This window comes from Schistocerca gregaria, chromosome 8, assembly GCF_023897955.1.
Source record: "Schistocerca gregaria isolate iqSchGreg1 chromosome 8, iqSchGreg1.2, whole genome shotgun sequence".
Lineage (NCBI taxonomy): Eukaryota > Metazoa > Arthropoda > Insecta > Orthoptera > Acrididae > Schistocerca > Schistocerca gregaria.
The window spans coordinates 261,102,712-261,130,064 of record NC_064927.1 but is presented as its reverse complement, the minus strand read 5'-3'; the positions used below and the strand labels follow the sequence as shown (position 1 = coordinate 261,130,064).

Below are 27,353 nucleotides of genomic sequence, written 5' to 3'. Positions count from 1 at the left end.
GCTAATGGTTCTCAGCTAGAACTAAAAGCTTATTTCTCCTACACCTTCGTACGGGATATGACCCCAACCAATTGGTGGAAGCCACTTCCTCTCACTTCTTTTACGTAACGCGATGTCGCTGCAACAATTGTGTAACAGGTAGCACCGCTCCTTTGTGGCGGTGCGCGCAAACCGGTATGCTGTGAGCTTTTAGCCGCGGTGGCAAGGCCGGGCGCCCGTGTCGGCGGAGGGGGCGCAGCGAGCCACAACACAGTCTGGCAGCTGGGCTGTTGGGTGACGGAGGCCACGTTATCTGCACAGCGATGCCCGCTTACCGAGAGGCGCTCGGCTGCGATAAGCCACTGCCCGATGACCGCGATAGCGGCTGCAGTTCGTCTATCTTGCCGGCCGGAGGGGGCGGCGCCTGCATTCCCGAAGTGGCGATCTGTGCGGTTACCAGGCAACAGGTGAGTACACAAGACTCCCGTTCGGTCCCCTAAACACTGTGCGTGACGTATTCACATAATGTTTGTGCTATTCATCGGCGGCCGCGGTGGTCTCGCGGTTCTAGGCGCTCAGTCAGGAACCGCGCGACTGCTACGGTCGCAGGTTCGAATCCTGCCTCGGGCATGGATGTGTGTGATGTCCTTAGGTTAGTTAGGTTTAATTAGTTCTAAGTTCTAGGCGACTGATGACCACAGATGTTAAGTCGCATAGTGCTCAGAGCCATTTTGCTGTTCATCTCGGCGTTAGTCTCCACTTAACAGGCATCGGCAGAAGCGAAAATACTTCGGGCAACAGTTTTACGATACCTTACGTTATCACCTGTTCTCGACTTGTCAGCCAAGCGGTGGAGATGAACATATTTTGTTCTCCAGGAATCAACCTTAGCGTCTCGTGCCACTATAGATCGTGTCCCAGGAAGAATGGCCACTATTCAGGGTTACGGCAGGAACGATCATTCGAAGCAAAAAAAGTTTACTAAACAAGGGATCCAAAATACGTAACTTAAGAGCTACGGTCACTTGTTCATCTTCGCTAATGCGAAAGACGTCTCTACTGCCGAACAAGTGCTCATAGCTCTTAAAGAATGCATTTTAAAGCTCATATTTAGTAGACAGTTATTTTCTTGTTTTAGTCCATACTACCTCCTCCCAAAGTATGGAAAGCAAAGGAGCATATAGTACAAGAAAATGTTTCCACAGTACCGAAGATGAAGTAGTGCTCATGCCTCTTGGAGTATACATTTTAGAGTTCATTTTTAATACACTTTTTTTTTTGCTTAAAATGACGCCATACGGTCTCGGGCGCCTTGCCACGGTTTGCGCGGCTCCCACCATCGGAGGTTCGAGTCCTCCCTTGGGCATGGGTGTGTGTGTTGTCGTTAGCGTAAGTTCGTTGAAGTTAGATTAAGTAGTGTGTAAGCCTTGGGACCGATGACCTTAGCAGTTTGGTCCCATAGAGCTTACCACAACTTTCCAGCTTGCTTCAAATGATCTTTTCTGTCACATTCGTATATACAAAAGGCAGTGTCCAGAATGACTGACTCGTCATCGCCCAGCTCTAATCGCTAAGCAGAGAAATTTAGAATTTGGATAGGGTGTTGATGCTGTACTGTAGGCATCGTTGAAGAAGAAATTTTTGTAAATTTCACCCCTAAAATGGCAAAAAATAGGTGATGAAAGGCTTTTTGCAAAAAATTTTTCGCTCGTAAGGCAATTTTTAAGCTAAACTTACAAGAAGTGGTATTTTGTTTCTCGGTCAGCATTTATGGAAATTTAACCCCTAAGGGCGTGATACAATGAGCGAAAGTTTTTCTTTTAAATAAATTATTAAACAACTACTAATGTATTTTTAAAGCTACACTCTAAAAATTAGTAACTGAGAACTCGGTTAGAAGTAAAAAAATTCGTGTTCCAGTGGTTTTGAAAATTCCGCCTCTAAGAGGGTGATACAAGCGATGAAATGTTTTATGAAAAGGTTTCATTAGGAAAGCATTTTTAAAGCTAAATGTATGAAAATTTCTCGGTTGGAAATAAAAAATACGTGTATCACTTTTTCTGGAAATTGAACCCCTTTGGGGGGAAACGGGGGATGAAAAATTGTATGACAATATTTTGGTATTGTAAAACATTTACAAGTCTAAATGTATACATATTGGTATTTCTCTTTCAAAAAAGTATGCGTTTGGGGATAAAAGTTTCTATGGAAATAGTATTAAAGGAAATCCAAAGGTAGGATTGACAAAGACCTCCTGCTCCAGGCACCAAAATACCTTGTTTGTTACAAGTACATCAGGAGAAGACCTTGTTTCTATAGTCTTAATTAGTGTCAAAAGTTTAGAAGATGTTCCAAATCGTGACGAACATAACAATTCGATTAAATGAAAGCAAAACAAAATTGTGCAGACCATACAGTATATGCGAGAGGAGCAGCTGGGGCAAATCGCTAAATATTGACCATTCCTATAGTCAGATACTCTATAGGCGTCCTCGTTTAGGCTATTCACATGATATGGTAAACACTTCGGTAATCGACGTTACTAAAACGGAGACGCCCACAAAGATGTCGTAACCATGCAGCTATGTACTACGCATCGGTTTACAATGGGGATCAATTCTGGGAACTCGGTGTGTGCCGCTAAAAAAAGAAGGCAAAACAAAAATTATTCAAGCACCCCGGTGCGCGCATTTCGGAAACGTATTCCCAGCACAAAATAAATCTGCTTGCAGTATTCCTATCCAAAATCCATTTCCGGTTTCCACAAGGACAACAACCCCTCCTGTTGCACAACTTAATGGCAGCAGTGGTTTTAACAATGGTCTGTGGTCGGAGAAGAACCATCATGGCCTGTTGAGACCACACTCTGTTTTCGAAGCGCTAGCGATTGCACTAGACCATGAAAATCATGGTTTTGCATACTTCGTCTATGGACCCAAACGCACCGAACAGAAAAGAGAAGAATTTCATATTCAGCGGTAAAACGAAGGGGAAAAAGAGAAATTTCAAGCCAGAAAGTTCTCCACTCCAGGAATCGGAACCTTATCGAACACCATGGAGTGCAACCGATAGCAAGACGCAGCTATAAGATAACGAATTCAGATATCATGTTTTGAGGGCTGCACGTTGTGGGTAACTGGGAAGAAGAGGATCTTCTTAGTTCAGACCTAGTCTGTTAAAAGGTTGTTTGGAATACTGGTCTGTGCTACAATTCACCAAATGAAACCGAGGGAAGTTATGCCAGTCGACTCTGAAAAATTGAAGCCGTGAAAAAACTCAATAAATGTAGTGAAATGATGTGATGCTAAGTTTTGTAGCAAACGAAATATTGTAGAAGGCGGCAACATTGAATAACCATTTTTGAAGTAAACATCCTGTTCCTCACTTTGAAGAGAATAAATCAGTGAAATTTCTGCTGGTTATCTTGGTTAATAACCAGCAAGGTTTCCTCAAATTTCAGTTTCTTTTTATTTCATCATTTTGTTATTTTCCATGTCATACTAATGTTGTTAGCATATGAACGAAAACAGTTATTGCGAATACTTCTAGCTTTATTTTCCAACTCCTTGGATACGCTGGATTTAATCGTATGGAAAATGTAATCTTAGATTTTTAAAACGAAAAGAAAGAATCTACATTCATATTCATAATATGAAACATGTATTTTACATATATGAATGAAGTATGCTTACCATTTAGCTATCGAAATTATCTACCTTCAGAAAAATATCGAGCCGAAACTACCAATCGTTTGACGTAAATACGTTTAGTGTACGTTCTGCCGAATTATTTCATAAGCTAAATCAATTATAACAAGAATGTAATTTCCCCCTATTGGATAAATTTCTGCTGACGCCATTGGACATGTGAGGACTCTCTTATTGAAGGATTCTTCAAAAGCAAATTCTATAGACGGAAATATTTTTCGTCAAGTTTTATTGTTAATTTGGAAGTCAAGTTCCATGCGACGAAAAACTGACAACAAGATGGTCAGTATCAAACATTCGTGATAAAATTTGAAACCGAAATTATACCAGATGTAGGCAAAGTGGAATCGGCAGATCCCGTTTAGTAAGAAAACCTGCTTCTGCATAGCACAGTAACGGCGCACTAATGTCTAAAGTCCCCTACACAGGAATAATGTCCACGTGAAATTACTTCCAATAAAATGTTTCACTGTTCAAATAACAGTGAAGTCTAACTTGTTAATACATCAAGAATGAAGATAGCTGTCAAAAAAATTCCTGATTGATTAAAACTATTTGTCGACCTAAGACTCGTGCGCGGGACTTTTGCCTTTCGACGGCGGCAAGTTCTGACAGAAATAAAACGCTGAGCAGGGACTGTGGGTCGTGTTTGTCTAGCTCAGTCTGTGAGCACTTTCCCGTGAAAGGCAATGGTCCCGATGTCCAATCTGCCGCAGAGTAAGAATTCATTATAGATGGAAAACTTTCTTACAGCCACCACATTCAAGATTTGACATTTAATTCTACGTATATTACAAAAGACACCTGACGGTGAGTGGTGGTGGATACTTCTGACACTACTGCTGTGCGAGGAAGTAGTATGTTGCCCGACTTTTTCCGCAACTTACTCTCTCGCATAATTCAGTCGTTATGCTCTGTGTGATGCAAAACGCCTCATTGTAGCTTCTAACACTGGAGTCTTGTTCAGCATCTCCGTAGCGCACTCACGCCGAATGCCGTGGCGAAACGCGCTTCGTTTGACCTTGTGTACCTCTTCCATCAATCCAACCCGTAAGGGTCCACAGTATTCAAGAATCGGTAGAATCAGTGTTTTGTAAACCACTTCTTTCGTGGACGAATTACATTTCTTTAAGATTCTTCCTATGAATTTCAGTCGTTAACCTCCTTTCAAACTATTTGCTTTATGTAATCATTCCAATTAGGGTCGCTCCGAATGGTTAACGCCAGGTACTGTGCTGTAGTTACTGTTTCCAGTAATTTGTAGTCAACAGTGTGATTGTGCAGTAGATGATTTCTTCTGCTATGTATGCTCTATTATTATTATTATTATTATTATTATATTATTATTATTATTATTATTATTATTATTATTAATAATAATAATCACGTGTGGACCCAATAGGCCCAAGCGAGGTGCAATCCTTCATTGTCACTTTTGTGGTTGCCCTTCCTTAGATATGACCTATTAGTTGAGTGATCTCTTTTATAGCGTTCAAATTTGTTTTATCGTTTCACAATGAAGTCTCTTTCTTTTATCAGACCACGGCGTTAAGTCAGTTTTCTAATTTCCCTCTGACCAACTTTCCAAGCAAATATCTTCTGTCCGAATGTTTTTCTATCTGTAACGTCTGCCTGAGTTATACCGGCTACTTTAAGATCCTCCTTAATCGCAGCGATCCATTTAATTGGCTCAGTTTTGGCCTTACTTCTGTTTTCGTAGAATTCTACTATTCGTTTTCTCAGTCCAGTGGGTGCCATTCATTTTGGTAGTTCTGCAATTATACCGTTTTATCCGGTTGTTTTATTGTTTTAAGTCTCTTAATTTGTTTAATTATTTCGATTTTGTCAGGTTCTTTAGAGTCAGGGTTAGCGTTATCAGTTTTCTGCGGTTGGAATTTATTCGCTGGTTCTGGACAGTCTTATGGTTTTTCAAAATAGGTATCAAGTATGTTATAATTTTCCTGGTTGTTAAGTACCAAACAACGATTTCCATTTTTGAAGGAAATACCTTCAGGTCGGTAACCAGTTAGTTTTGTTTTGAATGTTTTATGGAAGTTTCTTGTATTGTTCTTTTGGAAGTCTTTTTCGATTTCTAAAAGTTGGGCATTTTCAGAGTCTCTTTTAGTCTGTAGGATTAATTTAGAAGTTCTTTTCTTACAGTTGGAAAGGTGTTGTACGAATTTTCAGTTTTGTTATTATTCCAATTTTGAATGCCTCATGCCTAGTTTTACCCGCTGTTTCACAGTCCGCTTTCCACCAAGGGTGTTTTTGTTTCTTTCGAAGCGTAATTAAATTTTGTGCTCAGAATTAGATTTTCACTCTCCAGTGGAATGTGCGCTGATATGAAACTTCCTGGCAGATTTAAACTGTGTGCCGGACCGAGACTCGAACTCGGGACCTCTGCCTTTCGCTGGCAAGTGCTCTACCAGCTGAGCTACCCAAGCTTGGAAGGTACGAGACGAGATACTGGCAGAAGTAAAGCTGTGAAGACGGGGCGTGAGTCGTGCTTGGGTAGCTCGGTTGGGAGAGCACTTGCCTGCGAAAGGCAAAGGTCCCGAGTTCGAGTCTCGGTCCGGCACACAGTTTTAATATGCCAAGAAGTTTCAAATTTTGGGCTGTTGTGATTAACTTTTCTTTCAGGCTTTGTCAATTGTTGGATTGTTTTTTGTCATGTTCGCTTGTTAGAGCTGGGGTTGTTTCAACAGTGCAAAATTCTGGGGTAAAATTTGTCTGTTTTCAAAAGTTTTTTAGGTAAAAGTTTTACTTTTATACGCTTTAAATAATGGTCAGAATCTATATTTCTTTGTTGTTTGGGTATGAAATTGCTACATGATCAAATCGAAATTCCCCAATAGATGTATTGAATGCCCGCCAAGTTTTTGTTTAGAAGGGATATTTTAAAATGTATTGACATGATTTTACGATTAAAATTTTTGCACGTTTCAACAAATCTTTGACCATTTTGGTTTGCCCATTAATGCCCAGGAAATCCACCCACCGTTTTCTTATTTTTTTCTCTTTACCTAACTGAGCATTAAAATCACCCATAAAATTTTAACACCCTTTGAGGGAATTTTCGAAATGATGCATTTTAAAGTTTCCCAAGCTTCATTAACTTCTTCAGATTTTTTTACGGTAATCGTCATTGAATGGTATGTGGGCATTAATTAAAGTGTATGACTTATTTGCGCATTTAAGAGAAATTGTCATTAGTCTATAATTTATCGGTTTTATCTCCGTTATTGAATTTAAAATATTTTTGGAGGCTGCAAAATCAACTCCCAGATGTGGTGTATTATTAAGTATTCTTTTACCAGTTTTACTTTTAAAAAGACGATAATAACCAAAATCCATGGTGTGATTGTCCGTCATTCCTGTTTCTTGAAGAGCAAAATATGAATCTTCCGGTTTTTTTAAATGTATCTCCCAATTTATGAAGCTTACCTGGTTGTGAAAGTGTTTGTGTGTTAAGTGTTGCAAGAACGGATTTATTTTGATTTTAAGTTGGCGAGTGGATTCCGACTTCCCCTGCTGAATTACTTTACTTTACTTTTCCGTGTCCAGATCAAATTTTATTTTTCCAATAGTTAGCCACCGCTACGGCTTTGTCGTTGGCTTGTAGCGGGTCACTAAAACTGCAGGGCTCTGGCAGTAGTCGGCACGTGAGCAGATGTGCCTCGTCTTGTACCCCTCCGTATCCGCAAAGAAGGTCGTCATCGTTAGTCAGCAGTCCCCACTTGCAGATCAGTTTTGCATCTGGGTACACCAGCCCTCAGCCTATTTAGTGTTCTCCACAATGTATAAGGAAGTTTGTTTCCAGGTGCCATTTGCTCTTTTGGTATTATCTGCAGTGCGGTTTGTTCATTCTCCCATTTACGGACTCTATCATCTTCTTGTGAACCGTCAAGGATTTTGATTCTTGCAGACTTAAGCCTCCGAGCCTGAGTAACGTGCCCATTCAGTGCGTGTCGAGAATCTGTTTCTTTCTTTGTTCTCTCAGCGTCCGCTGCCACCTGCCTTCTGATCTTGGATGGGGCAATTCCAGCAAGTAGGTACAAATTACCCGTTGGTGTGGGTCTGAGACAGCCTGTAACAATTCGCATAGTCTCATTTACACTTACATCAACCTGTTTAGCATGTGCAGGTGCTTCCCATATTGAGGCTGCATAGTCTGCTGCAGAAACACACAGAGCAAGTGCTGATGTTCTCAGTACTGATGGTTGAGCTCCCAATTCATAGTTTGTCAGCCTGCGAATGATGTTATTCCTGGAGCAGACTTTAGCCTTGGTGTTTTGGCAATGCGTCTTGAAGGAAAGCGTTCTTTCAAGTACAACCCCAAGGTAGTTAGGTGTTGGACAGTGCTTTAGCTTCTTACCTTGCCATGTAACGTCCAGCTCAACTCCAGCATCTCTACTGCGCAGATGGAAAGCACATACTTGGGTTTTGTCAGGGTTTGGCTTGTGGTGATTGGCGTCGTAGTATTGAGCCAGTTCTTCAAGCGCTCTAGAGAGATTTCCAGATGTTGCATCAAAATTGGACCCCTGGACCACCACAGCTGTGTCATCAAGCATACACGAACAGTCTTGCATCTTGACATAAAATATTCGATTCTACAGAAGACTACCAATAACCATCGTCAACCTACAGTCCCCTGTGAGGTGATATAATTTGCGCAATAGCTTTCTGTGGTTTATCGTGTCGTATGACGCAATAAGATCTATGAAAGCTGCTCCAGTTATTAATTTTTTTTCAAGCCCGTATTCTATATGTTGAGTCAGATTAAGTATTTGCCCACAACAAGATCTTCCTGGTCTGAAACCGGCTTGTTCCTTTATGATCTTTCCATCTATATTATTTGCCACCCGTTTGAGAATCATCCGCTACAGTATCTTATAGAGATGGCATAGAGGTGACACTGGTCTGTAACTTTTGGGGTCATTTATCTCCTTGCCATGCTTTAGTAAAGCCACCACTCTCGCCTGCCGCCATAGTTTTGGAATACTCAGCTCTTTAATACAGGCGTTCATCATTTGTAGTAACCAGTTTCGAGCTTTGGGCCCAAACTGTTTTATCTGCTCCGTTCTAAGGTCATCAGTTCCAGCGGTCTTATTCAGTTTCATAATCTGAATGGCGTCTTCCAGTCGGGTTGCTCTGAAAGAAGCATTGAGGAGTCCGTAATCTTTTTGTTCTTGGGGTATAACTCTTTCCCTTTCTCTTTTCCCTTTGGTTTACCGGTTCTTCAGAAGTTGGCTAGCAATCTGATTTGCTGTTACCCCGTTGTTCTTTTGCTGGTGGTCAGTTGGGTCCCCACTTAAGTTTTTCAGTATTTCCATGGACGTCTGCTGTTTTGTTTCATGTCAAGATTCTCGACTAGTTTGCACCACCGTGATCTCTTATCCTCAGCAACAGCCTGCATTAGTTCCTCCCCAGCCTCCATCGTATCTTCGCTGAAGGGGTCCTTAGTGAACAGCTCTTGGTACCCGTCAAGTAAGACCTTGCTGCTGCCGGTCAGACCCGGGATGTAATGGGTACGGCAACCCCTTGGGATGTTTTTCCTTGAGATCCCTTTCACAAGATCGATAAATCTACCATACTCATCTGGTCGAGGAGGGATTTTCTCAAGCTCTTCGTCCAATTGCTCTTTAAATTTCTGCCAGTCTGCCTTTTTGAAATTAAACCGTCTTCAGGAAGGCACCTCCTCTGGTTTAACCATGTCATTTACAAATGACTGGTCTGTGTTGTGTACTTGAGATAGGTTCTTCAACAACCTTCATCCACAGTGCTGCCAACTTCCTACTCACAAAGATGTTGTCAGGATTATATCCCCTTCTCCATCTGCTGCTGTTGAACGATGCTGGCTGTTTTGGGCCATGAATGAGTTGTAGGTCATTAGTGTCAGCCCAAGATTCAAGCTGTACACCATTCTCATCAGTCTCATTATATCCCCATGCTTTACCATGGGAGTTGAAATCGCTCGTGACAAAATTAATATGGTCATATGTAAAATTGTTTGGTTCGTGGAAAACAAAGTCCACATCTGGTGGTTTGTACACAGACGTCACAGAGAACTTCTGGGCGCGAATGGTAAGTACCTCTATGGTATTTACATCTGTCATTGCGGCTGATGTTACGTTGAGCCCGGGTGTGATGAAAATCGCACTCCCAGACTTGTCGTGAGGTCTTTCAATGGCCAAATCCATTCCTGCTGTTTTAGGTCTGTGGCTGGTGGCTCCCCGGTGTGTTTCCTGAACCAACAATACGTCGCACTTATGCTTATAGCACATGTCTGCTAATAAAACACTCTTATAACTAGAGAATCACTTAATATTTATCGAGGTCGTCACAAGGGGTGGTCTTGATAAAGGCCGTTGCATCTTGATGTTAATTTGGTTTTGGACTTTCACTTGATTTGGTGTTAGAAGGGTTAGCCGGTGATATCTTTCACCGTTTCTACGGTACGCCCGATTGTGTCTGTCTTCAGTCTTTAGACTCACAATCTTGTAGGAGGCTCCTTCTTTGTACCCCTCTGCTGAATCACACTGCATTTTAACGTGACCACTCCAGAGCCCTGAAGGCCAGTTGCGCCAGTAATACTTGCTGTGGATTGCCCACTTGGGGTAATATTGTGATCCATGATTGTTGTACGTAGACTCAGGTGGGTTCGAGTAGACTCATTGAGTGAACTCAGAATGTTAAGACCGGAAGGATTAGTTCCAGAATATAAATTTCAACTATACCACTAGTGAACAGACATTAACAACTTTGCGGCTTCCTACAAGACAGACAAAAGTGGATTTGGTTTTATTTTGCCTTGGTCTGGAACAACCTATTCTGTATTCGCAGCCGTCCTCCGTACCTGGTGGAACGTTTTCTTTCCGTCACCTGTGACCTGTCCAATACCCTAGTCAAGATCGGCTTCTTAGACTTTTAGTTACAAAATCTTGAAGCCTGGAGTATGCCCTGTGTGTCACATTTATTTACGTTACGAGTCAACTGTCTTGGTGCCAGTGATGGCCGTGTGATAGTTATAAGAGAACAGTTGAAGGGCCTGCAACCAACCTGTCCACGGCTTGGACACTCTATGCCAGTGATGGCCGTGTGATAGTTATAAGAGAACAGTTGAAGGGCCTGCAACCAACCTGTCCACGGGTTACACACTCTAGTATCGGGTGCGATTCATGGTTATCCCAGCTTTGAGTAGAACCCGTTTCCAGCGGTGTGGAAGACGTAGTATACCGTTAGCAGAGCCTGTTTTGTTGATGGTGCGAATGGAGCGGTCTACTGCCTGTCGAATCTGTGGAACAGTTCTGATGCGAATGCGACGAAGTGGTTCCTTCATCTTCGGAATCAAATCAAAGTCAGAAGGTCTTATGTCCGTGGAGTATGGTGGATGGTACAGTACTTCTCAGTCCCATCGGCCGAACAGAGCAGCCACAGCTTGCGCTGTATGCGCCCACGCATTGTCGTCTAAAACGATGGGTTGGTTGCGCAGAAAGTGTTTCCGCTTCTTTCTCAAAGCTGGTAGCAGGTGATGCCCAAGAACGAACAGTAATACGACTCAAGTCCTTGTGACTTGGGTTCACCAAACGCAGTGAGGTGCGGCATAGCGAGACGAAGGTGAGCCATTCCCACATCGCAAGTAGTTCTGCACCTCAAATTTGTTGCACTGCTGTCTGCTTATACTGTAATGTTAAGTGACTACATAATACAGTCTTTTTCACTGTCGTTGAAACTTTTTTTATATAGAAACAGGGGTAATTTAGGTAACAAACCGAATAAATTACTTTATTACTACGTAACGAGCTACGGTAGATCACGGGTTCATAGAACCAATAAACTCCGAAAATATGTAAGAATAACTTCCGAAAATTTATCGCTAGAATTAAGGTTCACCCTGTAGGCTAGATGTAAAATAAACAATTGAGACACTGAGAACCGTAAGGCCTCAAAGCACAGGAACAAGTTTTGAAAAAACAGATGATTGTGAAAATCAATTTTATAGACAAACCACCAGTTTGATAGGTCTGAATTATCATTTAAAAAAGTCTCAACCTTTTACACTACTTACAAATATATTATGTTATGTAATAATAACAAATATTTAAGAACATACACTGCTGACCATTAAAATTGCTACACCAAGAAGAATAGCAAATGATAAACGGGTATTCACTGGACAAATATCTTATACTCGAACTGACATGAGATTACATTTTCACGCAGTTTGGGTGCATAGATCCTGAGAAATCAGTACCCAGAACAACCACCTCGGGCCGTAATAACGGCCTTGATACGCATTGAGTCGAACAGAGCTTGGATGGCGTGTACAGGCACAGCAGCCAACACGGCTTCAACACGATACCACAGTTCATCAAGAGTAGTGACTGGCGTCTTCTGACGAGCCAGTTGCTCGCCCACCATTGACGAGACGTTTTCAGTTGGTGAGAGATCTGGAGAATGTGCTGGCCAGAGCAGCAGTTGGAAATTTTCTGTATCCAGAAAGGCCCGTACAGGACCTGCAACATGTGGTCGTGCATTATCCTGCTGAAATGTAGGGTTTCACAGGGATCGAATGAAGGATAGAGCCACGGGTCGTAACACATCTGAAATGTAACGTCCACTGTTCGAAGTGTCGTCAATGCGAACAAGAGGTGACGGAGACGTGTAACCAATGGCACACCATACCATCACGCTGGGTGATACTCCATTATGGCGATGACGAATTCACGCATCCACTGTGCATTCACCGCGATGTCACGAAACACGGATGCGACCATCATGATGCTGTAAACAGAACATGGATTCATCCGAAAAAATTACGTTTTGCCATTCGTGCACCCAGGTTCGTCGTTGAGTACACCATCGCAGGCGCTCCTGTCTGTGACACAGCGTCAAGGGGCCGGCCGCGGTGGTCTCGCGCGCAGTCCGGAACTGTGCGACTGCTACGGTCGCAGGTTCGAATCCTGCCTCGGGCATGGATGTGTGTGATGTCCTTAGGTTAGTTAGGTTTAAGTAGTTCTAAGTTCTAGGGGACTAATGACCACAGCAGTTGAGTCCCATAGTGCGCAGAGCCATTTGAACCATTTTTTTTTTTTTTTTTTTTAGCGTCAAGGGTAACCGCAGCCATGGTGTCCGAGCTCATAGTCCATGCTGCTGCAAACGTCGTCGAACTGTTGGTGCAGATGGTTGTTGTATTGCAGACGTCCCCATCTGTTGACTTAGGGACCGAGACGTGGCTGCACGATCCGTTACAGCCATGTGGATAAGATACTTGTCATCTCGACTGCTAGTGATACGAGGCCGTTGGGATTCAGCACGGCGTTCCGTATTACCTTCCTGATCCTACCGATTCCATATTCTGCTAACAGTCATTGGATCACGATACGATAAACCGCAATCGCCATAGGCTACAATCCGACCTTAATCAGAGTCGGAAACGTAATGGTACGCATTTTCCCTCCTTACACGAGGCATCAAAACAACGTTTCACCAGGCAACTCCGGACAACTGCTGTTTTTTGTATGAGAAATCGGTCGTAAACTTTCCTCATGTCAGCACGATGTAGGTGTCGCCACCGGCGCCAGCCTTGTGTGAAATCTCTGAAAAGGTAATCTTTTGCATATCACAGCATCTTCTTCCTGTCGATTATATTTCGCGTCTGTAGCACGTCATCTTCGTGGTGTAGCAATTTTAATGGTAATTAGTGTATTTGTTGATACGCATGTAATAGCATGAATTACTTACTATGTTCCGAAACCCAAAGAATAAACCGAGCGAGGTGGCGCAGTGGTTAGCACACTCGACTCCCCTTCAGGAGGACAGTGGTTCAATTTCGCATCCGGCCATCCTAATTTAGTTTTTCCGTGATTTCCCTAAATAACTCCAGGCAAATGCCGGGATAGTTCCTTTGAAAGGGCAAGGCCGACTACCTTCCCCGTCCTTCCCTAATCCGATGACCTTGGTCTCTTACCTCAAACGACCAAACCCAACGCATAAAAATATGTCATAACCTCGGGTTCTGTTGGTGAAAGAAAGGCAGGGTCAAGTGATGTGGACAGCTTTTGGGCTAGGAACCGTTTCTATGCCCGACTGAAGGATCGTCGTAGTGTCATAGTCCTACACTATAGGGTCAAAGTATAAATATCACACACTGCCTCCTGCTTAGGAAAATGGAGAAAATCGGTTGGTTCGTTTTGCATTACATGTGATCCACGGTGGGCATTAAGATGCTTAGGGAGGCACCAGCAGGTGAATCCCGTTTTATCGTACCAAAACCGACCCGCGGATTCCAAGATGACTGTGCACAGTAAATGGTTGAAATTTTTAGGATATATATTTCTATGATCCCGGTCTCGCAAACCTTGAAAATTTTCTTAATATATTTATCCGTTTCCGAGATACAGAGGTTCAAAGTTACCTTACACGCACGCGTAAAGCACGCACGTAAAATCCGGTATGAGGCGAAACATAGTTTACAAACTGACGTTGCACGGCAAAAATTGCTGTAAACTATCTCCGTTATTATCAGATAGGTTCTGAGAATCCCATGTTTTATTACTAAACCGCGTAAAAATTTTTTGTGCACGTTAAATTCGGTACAAGGCGTAAAATTAGTTTTACGTATTTCATTTTAACATAAGGAAACTATCAATATTTTACTTACCCAAAATGTTCTTTTCATAGGAGTGACATGACCTGCTGTGATAAGGAAAGAAGGAACCAGAAGAAAATTGCTCTTATCGGGACACGAAGAATGCGATTATGTTCCTGTTCGAAAGACTGACTGAAAAATGGGGTACTAACTACCTTTTTCAGCGCTCTTAAAAATTTTTCCAAAATTTTAGCATGCGAACATATTTGAGCTTTTTTATGCTGAGAGAAATAGATAGTGGTAGTGAGAAAAGGGCGGGAAACTAACAAACACGGGAAGATAGTAGACAGTAGTTGCGGTATAGAAAGAGTGAAGGAGACAATGCCAGTATGAGAGGAAGGGATCATAGTCGACATTGCAGCTAAGAAAAGAGTCAACGAGACAGTGCCAGTGGGGAAGGAATGAAGAGAAGAAAAAAGTGGAATTGGGTGAGAGGCAGTGATAATGAAGGACAGAGTCTGTGAGGATGAGAACGATGAACAGAGAGATAGTGATAGTGAGAAGAGAGAACACAGTGGGAATGAATGAATGAAACAGTAGAAGTAAAAGAGAGCAAGAGAGCGACCGTGAGTGGAGACAGTAGTAGTAGGAGAGAACAAAGGAAACTGTGACAGTGAGACGGTGGACAGTGACGGATAGAGAGACACAAAGAGTTAGTGACAAAGAGTTCGGCTGAATGAGTGAGTGAGAGTGGGTGTGAGCGACTTATAGCGATAGACTATTGGGGTGACCAAAATACATTTAGGGGAGGTTATGAGAGTGACAGGTGAGTAGCATCCTAGAAAGAGCACGAATATTGATCACATGTCAAGAACATTGGGAAAATTTTTAAAGTCCTGAGGAAGGTAGGAGGAGGAGCTGGTACTCCACTTTTCAGTCAATGTCTTTCAAACAGGAGCATATTCGCTTTACTTCTTGCTCCGGTAGGAGTATTTTTCCGCTAGTTCAAATGGTTCAAATGGCTCTGAGCACTATGGCACTCAACATCGGAGGTCATCAGTCCTCTAGAACTTAGAACTACTTAAACCTAACTAACCTAAGGACACAACCACATCCATGCCCGAGGCAGGATTCGAATCTGCGACCGTACCGGTCCCGCGGTTCCAGACTGAAGCGCCTAGAACCTCTCGGCCACACTGGCCGGCTTTCCGCTGCTAATGAATTATAATTCACAATATTTCCACATGTGGGCTAGAGACAATAGTGTCGTCTGACAGTTGTACTTTTAATTAATGTAAAGGTGGAGTCAGAACGTAAAGAACGGATACTAAATGCACCACACAAAAATTATGACTTATCCCAACACTTCATGGTCCTCGTTATCACTATTTTCCGTAAGCACGTTCCGTGGGTTAAGATTCTGGTAAAACTGTCCATATACCTCCGATTATGAAGTATTATTGCAACACATACTTAATTTTGTTGACAACCCAGGATAGAAAATGAATGGCGCAGAGCAACAAAATTATCCTTTGTGCTTTGGGGCCGTATGGAAATGAATATCCGTGAGAGAGGTGAGACAGCTTTTCGTCACTGATCACATATACTGTATGGGGCAACAAATATGGATAAATCTGGTTCACAGTAAGACGAACAGACATCAGGAGCACGCATACCTACTACGGTATCCTTACGGTTCTCAGCGCCTCAATTATATTGATGCAATATGTAGGGCGAGTCAGTAATGTAGGGTAATTTGCGAAGTGCAAAATGAGATACAAAAGAATACCGCTACTCTTTATGAAGCACTGTTAATAAATTCAAAGTAACTTTTCTTGGTATCCATGCTCCGAAATTCAGGAATGCAGGATGTCTAACACAGCGAGTGGTGTGCATGTCAACGAAGGTAAGAAGGTGGTCACCAGATGCACAAAAAACCTTTACTTGGTTCACTTTACCCGTTTCAGCAGTTTAAACTGTCATCTTTAAAAGAGGAATAGGCTCCGATAAATACAGACATTTCCATTCTGTAACAAAAGACGCTGCCGTCTGGTTCTTATTTTGGCGGTGGCTTACCAATGACTTGAGCCTATTTCACTTCTAAAGATATCAGTTTCAACAGTTGGAACCGGCAAAGTGAACCAAATAAAGTTCTTTTGTGCAACTGGTGACTGTCTCTCTATCTTCGTTGAAATACTTTGTAGCTGGTGAAATACAGCTACGACCAATATCAGCATGCTGCAGGGAAACAGATCAGCAACTTTGTGTCCTTTATTTATTGGTGGTGCATAGTCTCGTACTAAATGTTCATCTTCAAACCATCCGTTTTCGTAAGTAATTAAAATACAGTCAAATACGCATGCATGTAAGCAGCAGACAGTCTAGAGTGGCAGTCCAGATAGTTCAACACAAAATGATCAAAATAGTTTAGCATATAATGAACAAATTATGAGCAGTGCAGAGATGTTTCTGACATTAATCAGGTGACAGGTTGTCTCTTTACGAAATGACGAGAATAGCACAACCGTATGAAATGCCAAAATTTCTTTTAAGCCCTAGTGCATCCTTTACGTGTTGTCCTCGCTCTCTGAGTGATTGGTCCCACCAACAGCTGCGGCCAACAACTTGAGGCTGAAGTCAGCCGCAGTGCGCTTTTAATTTCTCTTTTATAATGTGGCTTACCTAACGCTGACGTTGTGGTTACATAAAGGTTACTATGCTGCAAAAACTTATCGCCGTGTCTCGGTAATTGTTTTTGCTCTAACAACACTTCTGCGTACTATGTACTTTGTATCTAGATTTTCTCTCTCGCTTATCTACATGACTGCTTATTACACGGGCAGCATATCGTGGCAGTCGACCACGACCGTGAACAAACAAGAACTTGTACTGCCCGGGAGACGAGGGGTGCGAGGGACTGTCGCGCCTCCGTCTGGAACGGCTGCCATCGACTTCCACATTCTGTGCGTGCACGAAAGCTGAACTGACACAACGTTCATAGGGATCGGTAATTCCTTTTGTTGTAGTCAGAGTCGATTTTGAATCCCTTTATGCACCAGGGTATTCAATCATTGCAAAATAAGAAAAAGAAAACAAGCAATCCACAACACAAAACAAACTGAAGTACACAAAACGTGCGATAGCGTCTAAAGCGCAATTGTGTGCAGCGGTTGGCAGTGGTACTTCATGCCCGAACTCTACCGCTTTCTCACAGAATATTTCAAAAAACTCCCCATCTAAAACTGCCACGACATAGTGTCCACATAATATTGGAAGCATTATTTTCTTAAATGTTTTGAACAATGGATTGATTTCAGTCGGATGTTTGCTTCTACCATCCCTTTGCATTAGCGAAACTACCCGGCCAATTAAAACTGTGTGCTGGACCGAGACTTGAACTCGGGACCTTCGCCTTCCGCGGGCAAGTGCTCTACCATCTGAGCTACCCAAGCACGACTCACGCCCCGTCCTCACAGCTTTACTTCAGGTCCGGCACACAGTTGTAATCTGCCAGGAAGTTTCATATCAGCGCACACTCCGCTGCAGAGTGAAAATCTCATTCTGGAAACATACCCCAGGCTGTGGTTAAGCCATGTCTCCGCAATGTCCTTTCTTCCAGGAGTGCTAGTTCTGCAAGGTTCGCAGGAGAGCTTCTGTGAAGTTTGGAAAGTAGGATACAAGGTACTGGCGGAAGTAAAGCTGTGAGGAGGGGGCGTGAATCGTGCTTGGGTAGCTCAGGTGGTAGAGCACTTGCCCGCGAAAGGCGAAGGCCCTGATTTCGAGTCTCGGTGCGACACACAGTTTTAATATTCCAGGAAGTTTCATATTAGCGCACACTCCGCTGAAGAGTGAAAATCTCATTCTGGAAACCCTTCGCATTAGTATTTAAGTTTTTAAAATACTGTTCATATTTGGCGCCATAGCCGTAATAATCTAAGATTAAGGCACCCGTTAGAGAGAAGACCGGCTGTAATACGGGGTGGTCATATAAAAATCCATAAAACGTGATTCATCTGAAAAGGCCACCTGTCACCATTCAATGGACGTCCAGTTATTGGCCTGCAGATTCCAGCCTTCTTCATCGACGAACAGCAGTCATCTCGTGTGCATAAACCAGACGCCTACTGCGCAGCACCAGACGCAACAACATCCTCGGAATGGTCCTTTTTGAGACACTGTTGATAGCCCTTTGGTTCACCTGGCCTGTCTGTTGCCCAACAGTTGAACGTCTTTTCGCCTGCAGTGACGTCCCCCCTCCGCCGTGTACTGGTGTTGTCGACGCCGTGGAGCTGTTACTGCTACAGCTCGGTAGGTGGAGTCGAGACGCGATGCGCGATGATGGATGTCTCCGTCGGTTGACGAGAGGCAAGATCGGAAAAAAAGCTCTTAAGAAATCGTTCCTCGCGTAGTGATTAACGTTTGATTGCGAGTCCGCACAGTTTCCTTCTTAATGCGAAATGCGCACTCAGATGCTCTCTTATGGTTTGAAATCGAATTATTTTGTGCCCGGTAAACGCTTTAGTGCAGTAGTTGATGAATCTTCCCTCATGTGCATCGTCCATACCACCAAAAGCGAAGGAAAAAGTTCAATTGCAGATGGTATTGGTCGCTGTTTGTTCGTTGCTAAATAAAACTGTTCGCTCTATATGACACGAGATCCACAGATACTCTTTAACAATGTCTTAATTACATTGCGTCGTAGTATTATGTATGTCCAAACTTTCCTTGTCACAACTAAGAGTCCACGAATTTACTTCCAAGTTAAATAGTCATTGTTCATAAGTTTTTGATAAGCAATTACCAAATATTCATAGAATGATGGAGGCGGCACGTTGAATTTCCACTTTTGATGAACAATTTTATACCTTTTCGCTAGATACTTTATAAACATCGCGCCACACACACACGGTTAATTACCACTGGCAGTTTTGTTAGTTTCAAGTATCGTGACAATCACGACAGCTTTATCCCTCGGCGTAATTGTACCTTCTTCGTGTATTCGTGTCAGTGTCTCCTTCTCGAGACTAAACGTGTGTTATAGTCTTTCGAAACTTTGTCCATTCCTTTCTATAAGTTCACTTATGTGACTGTTGTTGTTGTTGGGGTCTTCAGTCCTAAGACTGGTTTGATGTAGCTCTCCATGCTACTCTATCCTGTGCAAGCTTCTTCATCTCCCAGTACCTACTGCAACCTACATCCTACTGAATCCGCTTAGTGTATTCATCTCTTGGTCTCCATCTATCATTTTTACCCTCCACGCTGCCCTCCAGTACTAAACTGGTGATCCCTTGATGCCTCAGAACATGTCCTACCAATCGATCCCTTCTTCTAGTCAAGTTGTGCCACAAACTTCTCTTCTCACCAATCCTATTCAATACTTCCTCATTAGTTATGTGATCTACCCAACTAATCTTCAGCATTCTTCTGTAGCTCCACATTTCGAAAGCTTCTTTTCTCTTCTTGTCCAAACTAGTAATCGTCCATGTTTCACTTCCATACATGGCTACTTTCAGAAACGACTTCCTGACACTTAAACTTATACTCGATGCTAACAAATTTCTCTTCTTCAGAAGTGCTTTCCTTGGCATTGCCAGACTACATTTTATATCCTCCCTACTTCGACCATCGTCAGTTATTTTGCTCCCGAAATAGCAAAAATCCTTTACTACTTTAAGTGTCTCATTTCCTAATCTAATTCCCTCAGCATCACCTGACTTAATTCGACTACATTCCACTACCCTTGTTTTGCTTTTGTTGATGTTCATCTTATACCGTCCTTTCAAGACGCTATCCATTCCACTCAACTGCTCTTCCAAGTCCTTTGCTGTCTCTGACAGAATTACAATGTCATCGGCGAACATCAAAGTTTTTGTTTCTTCTCCATGGATTTTAATTCCTACTCCGAATTTTTCTTTTGTTTCCTTCACTGCTTGCTCAATATACAGATTGAATAACATCGGGGATATGCTACAACCCTGTCTCACTCCCTTCCCAACCACTGCTTCACTTTCATGCCCCTCGACTCTTATAACTGCCATCTGGTTTCTGTACAAATTGTAAATAGCTTTTCACTCCCTGTATTTTACCCCCGCCATCTTCAGAATTTGAAAGAGACTATTCCAGTCAACATTGTCAAAAGCTTTCTCTAAGTCTACAAATGCTAGGAACATAGGTTTGACTCTCATTAATCTAGATTCTAAGATAGGTCGTAGGGTCAGTATTGCCTCACGTGTTCCAATATTTCTACGGAATCCAAACTGATCTTCCCCGAGGTCGGCTTCTATCGGGTTTTCCATTCGTCTGTAAAGAATTCGTGTTAGTATTTTGCAGCTGTGGCTTATTAAACTGGTAGTTCGGTAATTTTCACATCTGTCAACGCCTGCTCTCTTTGGGATTGTAATTATTATATTCTTCTTGGAGTCTGAGCGTATTTCGCCTGTCTCACACATCTTGCTCACCAGATGGTAGAGTTTCGTCAGGACTGGCTCTCCCAAGGCTGTCAGTATTTCTAATGGAATGTTGTCTACTCCCGGGGCCTTGTTTCGACTCAGGTCTTTCAGTGCTCTGTCAAACTCTTCACGCAGTATCGTATCTCCCATTTCATCTTCATCTACATCCTCTTCCATTTCCATAATATTGTCCTCAAGTACATCGCCCTTGTATAGGCCCTCTATATACTCCTTCCACCTTTCTGCTTTCCCTTCTTTGCTTAGAACTGGGTTTCCATCCGAGCTCTTCATATTCATACAAGTGGCTCACTTTTCTCCAAAGGTCTCTAGTCTGAATATCAGTTCACAAAATGTGGTGTCACCGCCAGACACCACACTTGCTAGGTGGTAGCCTTTAAATCGGCCGCGGTCCGTTAGTATACGTCGGACCCGCGTGTCGCCACTATCAGTGATTGCAGACCGAGCGCCGCCACACAGCAGGTCTAGAGAGACTTCCTAGCACTCTCCTCAGTTGTACAACCGACTTTGCTAGCGATGGTTCACTGACTAAATACGCACTCATTTTCCGAGACGATAGTTAGCACAGCCTTCAGCTACGTTATTGGCTACGACCTAGCAAGGCGTCATTATCATTTACTATTGATATGTGAACTATGTACCGTCAAAACCAACGTTCATCATTAAAGGATTAAAGTTAAGTATTCCATCAGCTACGTCCGTTTCTTAATTCTAATTTCCTTGTCCTTTCCACAACACAAAATCTGTGCGTCTAAGTCACGCAACTACACCTCTCGAAAGTTAAACAATCTCGTCGCGCCCCGTTCGTTCATATATGGCAACAACTTCTCTCGTATGACTTGATAGCATGGTAGCTAGCAAGTGACTTACTTTTTCCCTGAATGAGTATTGTAGACGCATTGAATTTCTTTGTTGAGTTTACAACTCTCTTCCACATAAAAGTTATCTCTGACCGACATTTCTTTGGACTTAGCTTTCATGGTATCAATTTGCAATTATTACTTAGATGTCTGGCAAATAACTAAAAATGACCTTTCTTTCTTCTTCCTTTCTACCAAAACACACTCTGTAATGCCTAATGTTGATGTTTATCAAGACTTTCTGGTGTTATATCATCGGCAAAGTTGTCGTACCTGTCAGAATAACTTTCCCTACATTACATTAAAAAAATTTTCAAATGTGTGCGAAATCTTATGGGACTTAACTGCTAAGGTCATCAGTTCCTAAGCTTACACACTACTTAACCTAATTTATCCTAAGGACAAACACACACACACATGCCCGAGGGAGGACTCGAACCTCCGCCGGGATCAGCTGCACAGTCCATGACTGCAGCGCCTGAGACCGCTCGGCTAATCCCGCGCGGCCATACTTTACATCATGATGGTCTTTACTAATTGGGTTTTGGGGTTCATTAGGGTGTTACACTGTACACATCTCCGCACTCTTCGCTCACCTCTGTCATCTATAGCCTGTGGTGGACCATAGTTGCCTCAGCGCAGTTTATAGATACCGCGATTTCGCCATGCAGCGGCGCCGAGTAGCCCCGCGGTTTGAGGCACCATGTCACGGATTGCGCGGCCCGTTCCCCCGGAGGTTCGAGTCCCTCGGGCGTGGGTGTGTGTGTGCTGTTCTTAGCATAAGTTAGTTTAAATTAGTTTTTGACCGCAGTGTGGTCCCGCAGGAATTCACACACACATTTGATTTCGCCATGCACGTTATCCTTTAAACATGGCAGCATGTGAACAGTTTAAAAACTTAGCTATTTCACAAATGCTTACACCATTAAACCGAAAACAAATCATCGTGACCTTCTGGACTGCGAGGTATGCACATTACAGTAAACAAAAAAGGTACTTTCTTAATTAGACCACACAAATTACTCATCTCGTCAAACTGTTTGTTACGATTTTATAGAAGCTGCACACAACGTACCCCTTATGGGTAACATTTTGTTTACTGATGAGGCGACATTTCATATCTTAGGAAAACTTAACGAACATAATTGCAGCATATGGAGTAACGAATCACCTCAGCTTTACACTGGACGGCACCTTACTCTATCACTGAATGGCAAAGAGACACATCGGAAATGATTGTGAGGCTAGACTCACGGAGACTACGGTTTATGCAAACCATCATTTTTGCAGAAGAGGCGATTACAGATAACACTACTTCTACAGCGCAGCAAGAAGGCATAGCTAAGATTGTTGTGTTTCTATAAGTATAAAGCACCCTGTCATTTTCCGCCTTAGGTAGGGAGTACCTAAACGGAAGATTCGCTAAGAGCTGGATAGGCAAGGATTCAGCATGACTGTGGCCACCACGTCAACCTGATTTGACATCTTAAGATTTCTTCAAAAATGGTTCAAATGGCTCTAAGCACTATGGGACTTAACATCTTAGGTCATCGGCCCCCTAGACTTAGAACTACTTAAACCTAACCAACCTAAGGACATCACACTCATCCATGCTCGAGGCAGGATTCGAACCTGCGACCGTAGCAGCAGCACGGTTCCGGACTGAAGCGCCTAGAACCGCTCGAACACAGCGGTGGGCTGGATTTTTCGCCTGGGGACATATGAAGTCAAGATTGCACGAAACAAAGATAAGGGACCTCTAGGAAAGCAGCGTCGGCTGTTGCACAAGGTTTGCTTCCGAATGGTTACAGGTCTGCTCTTCAACGATGGGAGCAATGCTTGGAAATGGATGGAGGCCATGTTGAAGTACATTGAAAATGTATATATAGACAAAAATTATCAATAGATCGGGTTTCACTAGGCGTGGCCTCCACCTAAACAGTTATGGGAAGCGGAGGCTGGCAAAGATGATAGGTGACAGTGTAGTGGGTGGTAGTGAGATCACTCATGGAAAAATTCCTGTAGTAGTTGGTGTTACAGATCCACCTTTTTTAGATTCAGGTCAGCTGATAGGTATCCATGCTTAAAGGAAGTCCCTTTAACAAAAGAATCATCTTCTGATGAGGTCAGGTATCCAAGCAGGCAAGGAAATAGCATTTTTCATCAAAATATAAGAGGTATTATTATTGGTGTACCGGAGCACCACTTAAATAATTTAACGATCCGGAGACTTCCTTTACCAAGATACAGATTAGCTGGCTGTTTTTCAAGGAGTTCTTTATGGAGTGTGGGAGTGGCGATGTGCGTAAAAAACAGTATTCCATTTGAGTCCGTAGACGTATCAAGTCAATGCACTGAACAGATATTCGAATGTTGTACAGGGCAGTTGAATTTAGTAAAACTAAACTTCTAATGGTTGCTGTTTATAGGTCCCCTAACTCTGAATGGTTCAAATGGCTCTGAGCACTATCGGACTTAACATCTATGGTCATCAGTCTCCTAAAACTTAGAACTACTTAAACCTAAGTAACCTAAGGACATCACACAACACCCAGCCATCACGAGGCAGAGAAATTCCCTGAACCCGCCGGGAATCGAACCCGGGAACCCGGGCGTGGGAAGCGAGAACGCTACCGCACGACCACGAGATGTGGGCCCCATAACTCTGACTTCAGAGCATTTCTGCTCAAGCTAGAGAGGGTTCTTGCTGCAATTTACAAGAAGCACCAAAAATTAGTTATATGTGGTGACTTCAGTATCAGTTTTGCATGTGATTGTGCAAGAAAAAGGATGTTAGGAGATCTAAACTCATTAGATCTGACGCACATTGTGTTCTCCTGCAACTACGGTGCAGGCGAACAGTAGCACAGTCATAGACAATGTTTTTATTCGCTCTTCATTACTAGATGGGCATTCTGTTCGTAAAAGGGTGAATGGCATTTGAGATCATGATGCACAAATTTTAACACTAATAGGTCTGTGTACTCAGACAACTGCTGTATAAAATTAAAGAGTTTGTAGAAAATCTATCCAGCGGCAATAGAGAGTTTTTTACGGAACAAGCGTGGCAGGATGTCAATAGTGCCGATAACATAGGTGACAAATATAATAGTTTCCTTAACACATTTCTCGTGCTCTTTGAAAGTTGCCTTCCATTAGAACGTTCTGAAAGGGGTACTATCAGTAAAAGGCAGCCTGGGTTGCTGACTAGTGGGGTAAGAATAATATGTAGAACAAAGTGAGAATTATATAAAAATTTTAGTAGTAATTTTCAAGATTTCTGGTACTGATAAGTCAGATATATATACAGTATTTAATAATCATTTTCTGAGCATTCCTGGTGAATTAAATTAAAACATAGTCTCTACAGGGAGTAATTTAACTTTATTGGAAGATGCCTATCCGAGACTGATGTCTGAAATACTCCTCTGTGATACTGACAAGGGGCAGATTGAGTCAGTAATTAAATCACTGAAGTCTGAGGACCCTCATGGATATGATGGAGTGCCTAGTAGAATATTAAAATACTGTGCTGCACATGTTAGCTCTGTACTTAGGCAGATTTGTAATTTTCCCTTTAAGAATGGTCAGTTCCCCGGACGATTAAAGTACTCAATAGTAAAGCCGTTTTATGAAAGGGAAAAAGTTTAGATCTATTTAGAGGCCATCAGTGTTTGCTAGAGTGATTGAAAAGGCTATTTATGTAAGGATAATTGATCACTTTATTTCACTGAATTTGCTATCAGATGTACAGTTCGTTTTTAGAAGTGGTTTAATAACGTAAAATTCTACATGCCGTTTCCTCTGTTAGGTACAGGATGGATTATACAAAATGTTTCAGACATTTGGGTTTTATTTCTTTTATTTCATGGAAGTGTTTGGTTGCGTTGATCACATAATATTGCTACATATGGAATACGGGGAGTAGCTAGCAGTTGGTTCACCTCTTACTTTAACAACAGACAGCAAAAGTTCATTATTCACAGTGTTGAGAATGACTGTTATGTGGGGTCTGAGTGGGGCACAGTGAAATGTTGGGTGCCCCAGGGATCAGTGCTGGATCCACTCCTGTTCCTTATTTATATAAATGACATTCCCTTTAGTATTACAGGTAATTCTAAAATATTTCTGTTTGCTGATGACACTAGCTTGGCAGTAAAAGGTGTTACGTGCAGCATTGGCTCTGTTTCAAGTAGTGCAGTTCATGAAGTAAGTTCATGGCTTGCAGAAAATAAACTATATCACAGTAAGACTCAGTTTTTACAGTTTATAACACACAATTCAAGAAAACCCGACGTTTTAATTTCACAGAATGGGCATATGATTAGTGAAACTGAAGAGTTCAAATTTCTAGATTTTCAGATAGATATTAAACTGTCGTGGAAAGCCCACGTTCAGGATCTTGTTCAGAGACTTAATGCTGCCATTTTTGCTATTCAACGATATCTGAAGTAAGTGATAGTTCGACACGAAAAGTAGTCTATTCTGCTTATTTTCATTCGTTTGTGTCGTATGGTATTATATATTCGGGTAACTCTTCCCATTCTCAAAGGATGTTTTTGGCTCAGAAACGGTTGTTTCGAGCAATAAATGGTGTAAGTTCACGAGTCTCTTGTCGCCCTCTGTTCACCAGTCTGGGGATTCTGACATGTTCTCTCAATATATACACTACTGGCCATTAAAATTGCTTCACCACGAAGATGACGTCCTACAGACGCGAAATTTAACCGACAGGAAGAAGATGCTGTGATGTGCAAATGATAAGCTTTTCAGAACATTCACACAAGGTTGGCGCCGGTCGAGTCCTCCCTCAGGCATGGGTGTGTGTGTTTGTCCTTAGGATAATTTAGGCTAAGTAGTGTGTTAGCTTAGGGACTAATGACCGTAGCAGTTAAGTCCCATAAGATTTCACACACATATTTTTGTAATGTTCTTCCCAAACAACTTTCGCTCTCTTCTCTCTCTCTCTCTCTCTCTCTCTCTCTCTCTGTCTCTCAATGCCTTCCGATCGTCTACGCTTATGTATTTTTCCGTTGTTACTGTTATACTGACGTAACGACAATAGTGTAAGGGTCGGAGAGGAGGGGCATCATGCCATCATCTTCGACTAACACTGCGAAATTAAGATAAAGATGCCGAACTTCTGAAGATAAGGAATTAGTCCAGAAAAAGAAAAGGGAGGAGACTTAATGAGGGGCCTGCAAGTTCTTCCAGTAATCGTCGAACCTCTGCCAGTCTTCCCGCGTTTCGGTACGCTCTTGTACTACACGCAAAAAAAAAAATAAAATAAAATAAAATAAAATAAAAATTGCATTACCCCGGTTCCCAGAAATCCTGAAGGCAGACGTTGAATGTGGATACTGTATCATACAGTCCCTTTGACTGTTCAGAGATGTCACTAAACCCTTCCAAAGATGTAAACAACCATGCATGAGCAGACCTTATTGAATCGAGGGAGTCCGACAGCCGATCAGTTCCTGTCATTCCACCAGGAAGGAGGTACACGGCTCGTGTTGCCTGTAGTTCAACCATGCCCAGACGGTCAATACCGTGGTTCGATCGCGTCCTCGTTGTTACTTTGCGCCAGGAACGGCTCTCAACAAGGGAAGTGCCCAGGTGTCTCGGAGTGAACCAAAGCGATGTTGTTCGGACATGGAGGAGATACAGAGAAACAAATGGCTCTGAGCACTATGGGACTTAACATCTGAAGTCATCAGTCCCATACAGAGAGACAGGGTCGATGACATGC

General features: G+C 42.5%; 1 protein-coding gene across 1 annotated transcript in view; it reads left to right on the top strand.

The window, feature by feature from the left end:
- Positions 1–237: 237 nt before the first annotated feature.
- The window catches only part of LOC126284272 (alpha-tocopherol transfer protein-like), a 121,209-nt gene continuing 94,093 nt past the window's right edge, over positions 238–27,353 (top strand). Inside the window, exon 1 of the mRNA XM_049983087.1 lies at positions 238–446. Within this exon, the coding sequence (XP_049839044.1) occupies positions 303–446 (144 nt within the window). The 5' untranslated portion in view covers positions 238–302. The remainder of the gene's footprint in view (positions 447–27,353) is intronic.